The sequence below is a fragment of the Papaver somniferum genome, unplaced genomic scaffold (assembly GCF_003573695.1).
Source record: "Papaver somniferum cultivar HN1 unplaced genomic scaffold, ASM357369v1 unplaced-scaffold_131, whole genome shotgun sequence".
NCBI lineage: Eukaryota > Viridiplantae > Streptophyta > Magnoliopsida > Ranunculales > Papaveraceae > Papaver > Papaver somniferum.
The window spans coordinates 1,606,122-1,618,358 of NW_020622270.1; the positions used below are offsets into that span (position 1 = coordinate 1,606,122).

Genomic DNA, 12,237 nt, shown 5'->3' on the forward strand with positions numbered 1-12,237 from the left:
GAGAGGCTCTGGATTATTAGCTGCTTCCTCTTCCAATTCATTTAACCAATGTTCTTCTTGAGGTAAAACTGGTGTTTCATCATCCCCTGCTATCCAATCAAGCATATTTTCATCTGTCAGCAGGCTATGAACATCGTGGACATCGATGTTATGTCGCTTTGCTTTACCTTGAACTCTTTGCTGCTCCAATCTTAAATTGTACTGAACATATACCAAATCGTTTATTCTTGACGAAACTAAACGGTTGCGTAGTTTGGTGTGAATTCTTTCAATCACACTCCAATTCCTCTCGGATCCAGACGATGTGTTTGTCTGGCTTAGTATCTTTACCGCGATCCTCTGGAGTGATGGAAACTGAGCACTGTATGACAACCACCAGCTTACAGGATCACCTTGCAGAACAGCCAATCTTGTTGATGGTGATGCAAATTGGCCTTGCATCATTTGCATTCTTCCCGCCTAAAAATATCAAAAACTGTGAATAGAAATTCATATAATTACGAAATTAATTGTTAATAAAAATTCACACCTCTAGCATGCATGTCGCTTGTTCTTGAGGGCTACTAATCATTTTTGATATAACTTCACTGAGACAAATTTGGGGCTGAGAAATTTCATTGTTGATGAGATTGGCTGCTGGGTTGTAGATATAATATGGATTCAGAAAATGCGCTGCAGCATGAAGAGGAGAACTCAACTGATCTTTCCATCGTCGGTTAATCACACCTACAATAGAATTATTTCGAGTTTTACCCAAACCCCTTTCTATAGTTTCAAACATGTAGCAAGTGCATGAAACAAATAACCCATGGTAGGTTTATCTGAATCCAAGAAACGGATCATTTTCAATAAAGGACCAACCATCATGCATGCATTTTGGCATGTGTGCCAAAACATCTCATTCAAAATAATGTTTTTCACATCTTTAGTCGTACGAGTTTTTCCTTCTGGCGAGTTCACAAATTCTTGGTCTACAAAAAGACTCTCGATTGCATTACGTTGATCAATGATACTTTTGATTGCGATAAAATTTGTCGCAAACCTTGTTAAGCCAGGGCGCAATAGATTGCGTCCCCCAGAATGTTGTCTGAATCTAGCAAGAACCCAACCATGATTATAAATAAATTTACTGATTTTTCTAGCTTCTGAAATCACACCTTTAACAAAGGGGAACTTTTCAGTATCTTCCAACATTAAATCCAACACATGAGTTGCACAAGGTACCCAAAAAAATGTACCATACTCTATGGCCAATCTCATACCTATTAAAACAAAATGAGAAATGAATTAATAATATATAAAAATAAACAACTATAATTAAATTAAGTTGTAATAGTTACCTGCGGCTTTGAATTGGGATCCTTGATCAGTTACTATTTGAACAATATTTGTCGGACCAATATCTTCTATAACCGGTCTGAACAAACTCATCAAATACTCTGCTGTCAACCGATTATGCTCGGTGTCAACGCTTTTCAAAAATGCTGTCCCATGGACACTGTAAACTAAGAAGTTTACAATCGTATGGTTATTTTTTATTTTCCAACCATCTGACATGAGTGTACACCCATACTCTCTCCAATAATTTCGTTGGACCGACACCACATCCTTCTGAATCCTTTGTTTTTCCTGCCTTAATAATGGGTTCGACAACTTATAGGAAGACGGAGCTTTGTATGATTTTCTGAAATTTGCAACTGTGTTGAATGCCTCGTGGTACTGAGTTGAGTTGGCCACATTGAAGGGAATATCATTAGCATAGAAAAAACGTCCAACAGAAGAATCAACTTTTTCCCGGCATGTTTTATTTCTCCCAAAATTCACCATGCTAGGTTGAGAATCCCTATTAGTATTAACGCGTTTTTGACCATGTTTTATTCCTATATAACGCGTTTTTGACCCAAAACGTGTTCACACCCGTCAAAACACGTTATAACGGTCACGCCTAGTACCTGTGACCTGGGCTGTGACCCGTTTTTCGAACCTTGGCCGTAACCCTGTATTTTAACACGTTTGTGATGCATTTTCTATTCAGTCTCAAAAAAACCCTCCCCCCCCCTCTCTCAATATTTTTTTCTACCACAGACAGCTAGGGCAGAAAAGAAAAGAAAGAAGAGTTTAGTGGTTATTAGGGTTTTTAGTAGGACTCGTTTTAGTAAAGGATGGAAGATGAAGAAGGAGGAGCAGCAGTGGTGAGGTTTCTGAGGAGGGTACCTAAAGATAGCTGTAATCAAATGATAAATCAGCTTCAAACAGTCCCAACAAAAATAACCGAGTTTCATACGAAATTCAACGAATTAAGGGATGGATACCGTAATTGGGTTCCCAGACAATCTTTTCCTGTTGAATTTCCTGTTCTTACTACATATGGTGTAATCCGTGGAGCTGCTTACGGTGCTTCTGTCGGAGTCTTAACTGAGGTCGCTAAGCATGCCTATCCACAGCATTCACTTGCCCTTAAGGTACAGTTGGATCAATCCACTCTGAAAGTTTTCTACTTACGCCCTTTAACTCTGCTTATGTGAATTCTTGTATTTCATCAAATTTTCATGTTGTACTTGATTACATTTACTAGTTCAGATCGACCCGCTTTGAAAGTTTAATCCTTTTTCATTATTTTTTTTGTTCAATTAAGAAATTCAATTTAGCAAAGCAATTAGAGGTGTAAAAAGAAAAATTGAAATCGAACTGAATTTGATTCACGACTAATAATATAGACTCGATACTGAATTTGATTCACGACTAATCGAACTGAATTTGATTCACGACTAATAATGTAGACTCAATACTGTTCAGTATGCTTACGCTCTTTCAATTCTACAGGCTTTTAGCGCTAGTCCTATGGCACAAGCCCGTCTTTTTGCTGCTATGGGGGGTGCCCGTGCCAGTATAACTTGTATTATGAAAAGAATTAGAGGAAAAGAGGATGTCCAGGCTCGGTAACTAACTAACCCACTCTATCTATGTGTTCTGGTTCTTTGCTAACAATTGGATGGATGCATATCACAGGGGATCCATGGCTTGATTAGTGTTGAACTTGGTTCACTGTCTAGTCCTTGATTGATATATTATAAATATGGCGGGTCTTCATCTTGACACCTAGTGAATGAAGGCATTGATTTTGCAGAATGGCAGCAGGTTTTGGTGCTGGAGTCACTTATAAATTGATGTTGACGCGGATGAGGGGTCCTGATGCGGCAGTCAATGCAGCCATATTAGGGGTCGCCGGTGCAATCTTTGGAGGTTGTGTTTTCCAGGTAAGCATATGTTGGAAAGAGTTTAATTCTGTTATCTGTACCAATCTTGAGTCTAGACTCTTGGATGTTTACTCCTAATAACATTAATAAATATTCGAGACATATCACCTATGACATCACGTTCTGTGAAATGCAGATATTATATGTACCTCTCTGTAGAGATGCTCATAATTTCAGTTAAGTGGAATATTTTTCTCACAATCACAATTATTATACGGAACTGGTTTTAATGTACATTAGTTTCTCTAAAACGTTTTTTTTTTTTTTTTTTTTTTTTTGCAAATTCTTTGCATAGGATCAGAAAAATGATTCGTCCAACATTTCTTGAAGAATTGGTTTGTTGGCCGTGTACAGTGTATGTACTGCACATGGTGCAGATGTATTAGATGGAGTTTGTGTATGTATTTATATCGCAAAATGTTCTAGCATATGTTGTGAGGCTGTTCTGAAATATCTTTAAAACTGTGTCATGGAACTGGCTGCTGAAGATTATAAGTCTCAGTTCTGAAAATCTTGTGGGAGAGAATATCTGAGATTGATGTCTTAGTTCAGCTTCACAACACATCCTTATCAACAGGACATGTTGTATATAGCCTTCTCATGCTGGACTTTCTAAGCTGCTGGGTTAGATAACTATTGTATCGTCTCTTTAGTTGTAAAGTTACACTACTTCCATCTCATAAAAATTGAAAGACCCACTTTTCATGGGATGGAGGGAGTATAATCATATGTTGGTAGTATGATCTTTGGCATGTGATAGTTCCTGTGTTGCAGCGATACGTATACGGTATCGGATACAAGATACCAATACGCTACTATGATACACCTACTTGAAAAACTAAAATACGGCGATATGGCATATCAGTAGTTTATCATAAATATATTATATATAAGATAGAAACTTAACAAAATACATGCATGTATGATTAACCTCACTCGAGAGAAAAGTTTGGATAAGAAGGAAGAAAGTCTAGAACAAGATCAGTGGACAGATTTGGAACTAATATTTTGTCACTATAGTTAAAACTTATCATAGAATCTAGTAAAATATCTAAATTTTCTAATATTAAGGTATTGGGATCTAATATTTAGTCAGGTTTTTCTAACTGAATAGTATCTTGAAGTATTGGAGTATTAGTACGCGTATCCGTGTAAATACATATCGATACGGCTGAATTCATTTTTTAGGCATATCGTTGTAACACATTCTGATAAAATGCTACCAAGCTAGGGTATGATACCATCTTCCGTCGAGCGAAGTATTTGTTGTTGTTAATTTACTTGTGTTTGTATCACCATCCCTTTCCTAGCATCGATCTCACAGAGAAAGTATCTCTCAATTATGCCGATGCAAACTTCTTTAGCGTATGATAAACTGACGTATATACACGTGTATGTTTTGGTGTTGATATTCCTTTTTCTGTCTTTCTTTGTGTCTCTTTTTCAAGAGCATTATGAAGTAGTATGCCTGGAACACAAACATTTCTTTTTTCCATCAAGTGATTTATATTCCGCTTTGTTTTGCATCTGCGCAGCTAGGTCACAGAGTCTGTGAGCCGCCAGTGGAGTATACAAGAACAAGATGCATGTTGTCGAGCCTTGGCCTTTTGAAATACGAGAAGAACTTTGAGGAAGGCTCTTTAACAGACAATACTCTACCTCTGCTTACTGACAGGCAAGTGTTGTTGAGGGAGTTCGTATCACCTCTTTTTATAGCATTGAGAAGATGGTGACAATCTTTTCTATATGTCTTCATCTGTTGCAGTGTTCTTAAAGATGTGGGAGTCCCTCCTGGACCAAGGCTCCTAATACTTGACCACGTTAAAAGGTGCTGGTCGCAACTCAGTAATTTATATTTCTTAAAAACTCTGATTTCAGGTTGGCCTGTGTAGCATCACACAATCCCATTAATATCATTATTGCCATCTTCCCTTTCATTTTCTTTACTTGATCCTTCAGAAGTAGTAGTTTGGTGAAGAAGCACGATTAGGTTAACTAGTTAAGACTGATTATTGCCCTTCAATGGCAGTCTGGGGACATCCCTCACCAGACTTTTCACCACTCTTATGTTGTACAAGGAATTAGGGTATAAATATGGAGCCACAGGTCGCCAGGTCATACATTAATTTTTATTATTTCATCCAACATACCTAGTTTAGATGGTATGTTACTCAATGGACAGGGCTTTGATCTCGTTCAAAAAAGTGAGAACAAGATTAAAAATGAAGAAGGACTAAGTGTCATATATCTGGGTTTAGGTTGGTTAATTAGGTCTTAGCAAAGATCCGTTAAATAAAGGCGGCACCTTGGCAGGTCGAGGCGCCTTGGCACCAATACTCTCACTTTTGGTGCCTTGTACAGTTACCACTCCCTTTGTATATAGCTAATAGCTAGCACCTGTCACCTGATTCAATGGCTAAGACTACATCCTCAAACTCCCCTTACACGATCTTACAGTCAAAATTAACATTACCCTAATACTAGGATTCATTCTCTTCCACCTATGTATAGTAGGGTTGGAGGTTGGTTAAAGTGGACCTATGCATTACGGAGCATCTCTTCTACCAGTAAAAAAAATTGTTTTCACTTTGATAACCTCGTGACTTGATTATTCAGGGATCCTGAAGTGAAAAAGATGGGGGAAGAACATGCTGGATGAAACTAATGGTAAGTGATTAAGTTTATAAGCTAACCAAGGATAGCTCAGTTGGCCAGTGGCCTCCGTCTCATACTTGATTTTGTTTACAAGCTGTTTTTTTAGTGTTTTATGGTTCTGTATATAGCTCAACACAACAATGCTTCAGACAACAATGTTTAGTGACACTGATAGTGAACAGTGAAGGTTAATCTTTTATGTAGGGAGATATATATAGTATATGTTATGTTATTTGGTAGTAGTTTTCTCTCTCTCTCTCTCTCTCTCTCTCTCTCTCCTGCTTGAATCATTGTCTTGGAAATCTGGATCTAGTTTATGTTTGTTCCATAATAGATTTGTTCCAGACTCCCTCTGTTCCTATATTCTAAATGGAAACTCCTGTGAGGATTGAAAAAAAATACACCCTTCATCACTCTAGAGGTAAGATTAGTATAATCTCATGGGGTGGAACCAACCTCCTTTGCTGCAACCCTTTTGAGTAATCCATGGGGTTAACTAAAATCCCTTTTCGCTAATTCTTTATAGAGAATAATCTGTTTTCTAGGGTGGGGTGGCAGAGAAACAATGGAAAGCTTGAGTTAAAATCAAACATAGAACTGTCATATGATCGTCATTTGGTTGCACTCAAGTGGAATTAGCAACAGGCGTTTGCAACCACTACCTTGAACAATACGGGGTTTGAGAAGCATGGGCCGTGAGGTTTCTTTGTAATTTGCCTTTTTTTTTTTTTGAATCATATTTTTCCGGTTTTCCGTATTTTTCCCATTTTAAAAACTGTGAATGAAATGGTAAGTATGTGATCGACTACGCTCTCCTCGGATCATTTTTTGCTGTCCCTTCGACAAAAATCAATGTTTTTCTTTTTATACCGGAATTGCCACCGAACCATGTCAAAATGCCAAAATAGAGGCACCAAAAAAGTTTCAGAGAGTGTTTGGATATAACACGAAAAATCAAAAATCTATTCAACTTCCACACGTCATCCGTTTTCCCAAATTATCTTCCGGTTTTTTCGACTTATTTTTTAGTGGGAAAGTAACTTATAAACTTGTGAGCCGGTACCCAGAGATTCCGCTTTTTCATTTTTTTGTTTTTGTTTTTGTTTACTTTATAGTGTTTTCTTTGTGGGTGACGTATAATTCTAATTCACAGAAAACAAATTTGGGGAAAAACTTGAACCCTAAAACTTTTGAGTTGAGAGTAGTAGCGATGGAAGTTCTTTCTTCAAAATCTGAGAGAACTCAGATTTTCAAGGAAACGATTCTATGTGTGAGTAGTACAAGAGGTAGTGGAGATGATGAGTACAGAAGGAAGATTTCCTTTCCCCTCCACCGGAAATTCCCCAACATGTCTCAAGACTGTAGATCTAAAATCACATTCCTGCCTAATGCGTTTCTTCTCGATGATGGGTTCTTTACAGCGGTAACTGAGGTGGTCGGTCCAGTAGTTGAGGTATACCTTGGGGTGAATACTTGCAACAGCTCTTTTCAAGTTAGAAATCTGATACAACTAAGAAGGAAAAGTGGGGGAACAGTACAAGGAATGGTACTTCGAAAGGGTCCTTTCTCTTTTCTTATACTACATAAAGGTGGTCGTGACACTGTCAATTACACAGATGTGGACGGAATTACAGTGTTGATGGGTAATTCAGCTGCTAGTGTGTGGAAAGAGCTAGTAAAAGCATACCCTGGTGTTGGAGGTAGTCACCATACTAGACCCATTGGTCTGGAGTATGGTAGATTTGAGGAGGAGGAGGAGGAGAAGAAGGACGAGCAGCAACAATTGGCTGCACCTAAGACTTCATCCTTTGAGGATGAGAATCAGCGTTTCAGTAAGTTCTACTTAACCCTTTCTTGACTACTACTATAGCACATATTGTTGAAGTGGCATTGCTCATTTTGATGTTCATTCATTCTCAATTAGGCGTTTCATATAACAATCTTTGATTGCAGTGGAGTCATTTTCTTCCTTGGAGAAGAAAACCCATGAACCTGAAAATATTCTATCTCTAGAAAAACGTAGACTAATGGAGAAACTGCACCACATGGATCCGATGCTATACTACAAAGTGCTCACCCACAACATTGCAGCATTGGCTCCCATGATATGCAAACCTACGGTGGGTTTAGCATGTCAAAGCTATCTTAATTTGTTTAAACATTCTCGTCGTGTGTTGCTTGTTAGTAGAAAGGACAAAGGACAGATGATTTCCATGTTGCCGTCCGGAGAGGTAGACATCATAGTAGTGACGCATGGAAGCCATATCCTTGGACTCCATGACCTAGGAGTACATGGAATAGGACAATCGATTGGCCTCCTTGATATGTTTGTTGCTGCTGCAGGAATTAATCCACAGAGAGTATGTCCCTCCACTTTCTCTCACTCTATATGTCAGTCGCACACTGAGATCCATGAACAATGCACATGATTTTCTTCCTTATATACTGATAATGTCTGACAGATACTTGCCACCATGCTTGATGTTGGAACCAGCAACAAAAATCTTCTTGAAGATCCTCTATGTAAGTTCTTCCCTATGCCAGTCTTATTATGCAATTACAAGTTATGTTACCTGAACATGCTTCTGCTTTCTTAAGAATGACTAAATCTTCAGCCTTCTTATCTTATAACAAATACATTACCGGACTTCATTCTGTTGAACTTTAAGTAAGTCACCAAGCAATTATCAAAAAATATGAAATAAAATTAGTAAGTCACCAAGCTCAGAATTTCGCGAGTCGTAAATTGACAATTATTTCTATGTTAAATATTTATTAACACAACAACTCTCAAAGTTGCCAAAACCTTTTGTTTTCATGTATGGTATGGGAGAAACATATGATGAAGGTCATGCTTTGTTATGTTGTTTTCAGAATGAACCTTATTAGTTAATCGTTGTAATCTTGTTATGTGAAAATTACAAGGGTCTCTTTTCACGCCATATTAGCTTTGCAGATTTAGGCGTGCGAGAGGAAAGGCTAGAAGGACCAAAATACATGGCCGTGGTTGATGAATTCTTGGAAGCTGTTTACACACGTTGGCCTAGTGCTATTGTGCTGGTATAATCCTGAAAAAGTCTGACTTTGTACATCTGTGAATAATATTGCCCGCTAACAAGTTTGACAATTTCATCAGTTTGAAGATTTTCAACTGATGTGGGCTTTGGGACGTCTAGAGCATTATCCATATTCCTCCCTGAGAAATTTGAGCTACTGGTGGGACCAATATCATAACAAGTTTTGCATGTTTAATGATAACTTACAGGTTGGTGTTTAATGAAACAAACCTTGTGATCAGTTTACCAGAAATAGGGGTAGTAAACATCACATTTATTTAGTGCCTCTTGAGTAATCTGATTCGTTGTGCCTACATTTCATGTCTAATAGGGAATTGGTGGTGTTGCAATAGCTGGGTTACTGGGAGCTCTAAGGGCACAGAATCGACCTTTGAGCGACTTTGTAAAACAAAAGATGGTTATAGTTGGGTCCGGAAGGTACTAGAAAATGATATCTGCAGCATGGTTATAGTTGTGCCCCTTGGTCGACATCTTCTAATGCTTTCCTCTAACATGTAGTGCATGGATAGGTGTGCTAAAAATAGTGAAGCAAGCTGTCGCTGTGATGACAGAGAGCGATCAGAAGGCACCACAGAATCCAATCTGGATATATGACAATAAAGTGCGGTTCCATTCTTATTCTACTCCAGCTCAGACTGATTTGACAATCTATTTTATATCCTTCGAATTCTGTGACAGTTTTTGAAATATCCTGGATGATACTTGTTTCGGATGCTGTTGCTTCGTTTTTTGAAATTTCCATGAAATGATCTCCAGAGGAAACTTTTTGATTACTCAGTGTTTGTTCCACAAGCATATATTTATGTTGACTCTGCATTGTTAAATACTTTTCCATGTACATACACTACTGTTTCAGAAATCCTGTATTATCAATTCGAAAGCTGTATGATTTCACTAACTGATTGTAGTTATCCATTCTTTTGTTCGTTTTTGGCTTGGTCAGGGCCTTGTTACAAAAAATAGATTCAATCTTGATCCACCAGCTGCACATTTTGCAAGAGACTTCAGTCAACAGGAGATCAAGGGACTCGGTGCGAGGGCTAGTCTTCTTGAGGTGGTAAGTACCGCACAAACTGGTAGCTTGCTTGTCTTTGCAGCTTGTACTGGTAACTTGCTTGTTTTTTTGCTTAGTCATGTGTTTCTTTCATCGCTTTCTTGTCCCATGGGAATTCTCTCTGTTGTTAGAGCTTGCTCTGTTTGCAGTGTATGTTGCAAGAACTAACTAAATTTTTAGTTCAGGTACTGTAGTCTGATAAACACTCAATTTTATCAGGTTAAAAAAGTGAAACCCGACATCCTTCTTGGTGTATCCGAAGTCAAAGGTATTTTCACCGAGGAGGTCCTTAAAGCCATGAAGGATTCAGGTTCTTCTCGCCCTGCAATATTGGCTATGTCAGCTGAATGCACAGCAGCCGATGCTTTCAAATATGCAGGAGAAAACATAATCTTTGTTAGTGGGAGCCCTTGTGCAAATGTCAATATTGGTTAGTTATTGGTTGTCTTCTATTCTTATTTGACATGCGTTTCTTTTATATCTGTTATAGTTCGATATTAACAACACATTCATTACTTGCAGGAAATGGGAAAGTAGGCCATGTTAATCAAGCAGATACCAGAGTTTTATCTCTTGGGTATATGCTAGTTACTCGCACTTATTTTTCTTTAAAAAATCAAAAAAATTACTTACTTGTACACTCATATCTAGTGCTATGTTTTCTACAGGGTCTGTTTGGGGAGTCTACTCTCAGGTTCCCATTCTATTACAGATGGGATGGTTTTTGCTGGCGCTAAACGGTAATAGAAGTTATACTTATGTTTTGTATTTCACAGTTTACTCTATGGCATGTACTTATTATTTCATTCTAATTAACTAAATAATAATAATCTTTGACAGCCTTGCGTTATTCGTTACGGATGAACAAATCAAGAGCGGGATCGTATATCCTTCGACTGCAAGTATTCGGGATATCACCATTCAAGTTGCAGCAAGCGTTATAGAAGCGGCTATTGCTGAAAAACTTGCTGACGAAACACTGATGCAGATGTCCAAGGTAATAATTCAAATTTACTTATCATAAACCAATCACAAAAGGTCACTTCAAATGAAGATTTTGCATTTCATATAATCCCACTCTCATTTGATTTTTATTTGACTGTGGTGCAGGATGAAAAAACATTGGATTATGTGGTGCGTAACATGTGGATTCCTGTATAGACTAGACCTGTCTTCACCATGACAAATAGAGATTCCATGTATATATTTTTGTTCATCTGAACTCTATTGAGAGAAAATGAAAGTTAACAAGAGATGAAGAAAAGGATCCTAGTGAAACTTTGATAGAGATTCTAATGAGACCATGTATATATTTTTGATTATCGCAGTTTTGACTGCTGAACCTTGATTTTCTTCATCTGAGAGAGAAACTGAAAGTTAACAAGAGATAAAGAAAGGATCCTTTTATTGGAGTTGTCTAACTCTATCAAGTCATGTAGTCAATTTATATCATTTCACACTATTAAACTGAATGTCTGCAGATCTATATCATGTTTCTGGAGTGAAAATTTTGATTTATTATACAGTATGCTAATTTGACAAGTTCAATCACATTTGGAGGTTAGGAAGCTACTGTTAGCCTTCAGAAAATACTCAGTCTTCAATTTATTCCTCATCCTCTCCTGCTTCTTATACTCACATTTATTCCTCATCTTCTTCTGCTTCATCATGCTGCTCCAACTCCTCGTCATTCCTATACTGGCCATCCTCCATATTTTCTTCTTCATCCTCCGTTTCTTCCTCATCGACTTCGTCTTCTGTTTCACTATCTTCATTTGGATCCAGTGCAGAGGAGCTTGACCTAAATTCTTTAAAGCCACATTCATTAGGTTGATGAAATTTGACCCACTCTTTTTCATCCTCTCTATTTTCCTGTTTGCAGCATCAAGTTGTTCTTTGACTGCAGCCAATTGTTCATCAGTTCTGGAATAATAGGTTGGAAGAGCAGCTTGCTTTCGACGCCTTTTACGACCAAGCCGACTAGAATCAACAACTCTGTTATATATTTCTTCCAACGAGCAGTCAATCTCCCCTCTTTGCTTCTTCTCAAGCAAGTCATTCATCTCCTTATACACCAAAGAAAAATCAAACCATTAAAGCAAAATATGAGAATACAAAATAATTTTTTTGTATATCAATTAGCGAACAATATAAACATGGATAATGAATCAACCATAACACAGGATCGTTAACA

At 37.8% G+C, this 12,237-nt stretch overlaps 2 protein-coding genes across 2 annotated transcripts; both read left to right on the forward strand.

Moving 5' to 3' along the window:
* The first annotated feature begins 2,066 nt into the window (after window positions 1–2,066).
* Window positions 2,067–6,164, forward strand: LOC113332531 (chloroplastic import inner membrane translocase subunit HP30-2-like). The gene is made up of 6 exons (XM_026579075.1): window positions 2,067–2,462; window positions 2,824–2,939; window positions 3,128–3,257; window positions 4,793–4,932; window positions 5,023–5,085; window positions 5,874–6,164. Exons 1-6 carry the CDS (start codon window positions 2,163–2,165, stop codon window positions 5,914–5,916), a joined length of 792 nt encoding a protein of 263 aa, XP_026434860.1. The 5' UTR covers window positions 2,067–2,162; the 3' UTR covers window positions 5,917–6,164.
* An 857-nt stretch (window positions 6,165–7,021) lies between these two features.
* Window positions 7,022–11,505, forward strand: LOC113332529 (NAD-dependent malic enzyme 59 kDa isoform, mitochondrial-like). The gene is made up of 13 exons (XM_026579072.1): window positions 7,022–7,744; window positions 7,866–8,272; window positions 8,375–8,435; window positions 8,869–8,972; window positions 9,049–9,177; window positions 9,300–9,406; window positions 9,488–9,590; window positions 9,933–10,046; window positions 10,263–10,473; window positions 10,566–10,620; window positions 10,712–10,783; window positions 10,884–11,040; window positions 11,154–11,505. The coding sequence occupies exons 1-13, from the start codon at window positions 7,123–7,125 to the stop codon at window positions 11,202–11,204; spliced, it is 2,193 nt and encodes a 730-aa protein (XP_026434857.1). The 5' UTR covers window positions 7,022–7,122; the 3' UTR covers window positions 11,205–11,505.
* Window positions 11,506–12,237: the final 732 nt, after the last annotated feature.

Bases quoted from the DNA above. Each gene is read 5' to 3' on its own strand.
- LOC113332531 (XM_026579075.1), top strand. From the start codon at position 2,163: ATGGAAGATGAAGAAGGAGGAGCAGCAGTGGTGAGGTTTCTGAGGAGG. The intron at 4,933-5,022 runs GCAAGTGTTGTT...CATCTGTTGCAG, and splicing joins CTACCTCTGCTTACTGACAG to TGTTCTTAAAGATGTGGGAG. The intron at 5,086-5,873 runs GTGCTGGTCGCA...TTGATTATTCAG, and splicing joins ATACTTGACCACGTTAAAAG to GGATCCTGAAGTGAAAAAGA.
- LOC113332529 (XM_026579072.1), top strand. From the start codon at position 7,123: ATGGAAGTTCTTTCTTCAAAATCTGAGAGAACTCAGATTTTCAAGGAA. The intron at 8,436-8,868 runs GTAAGTTCTTCC...TTAGCTTTGCAG, and splicing joins TCTTCTTGAAGATCCTCTAT to ATTTAGGCGTGCGAGAGGAA. The intron at 9,591-9,932 runs GTGCGGTTCCAT...TGGCTTGGTCAG, and splicing joins TCTGGATATATGACAATAAA to GGCCTTGTTACAAAAAATAG.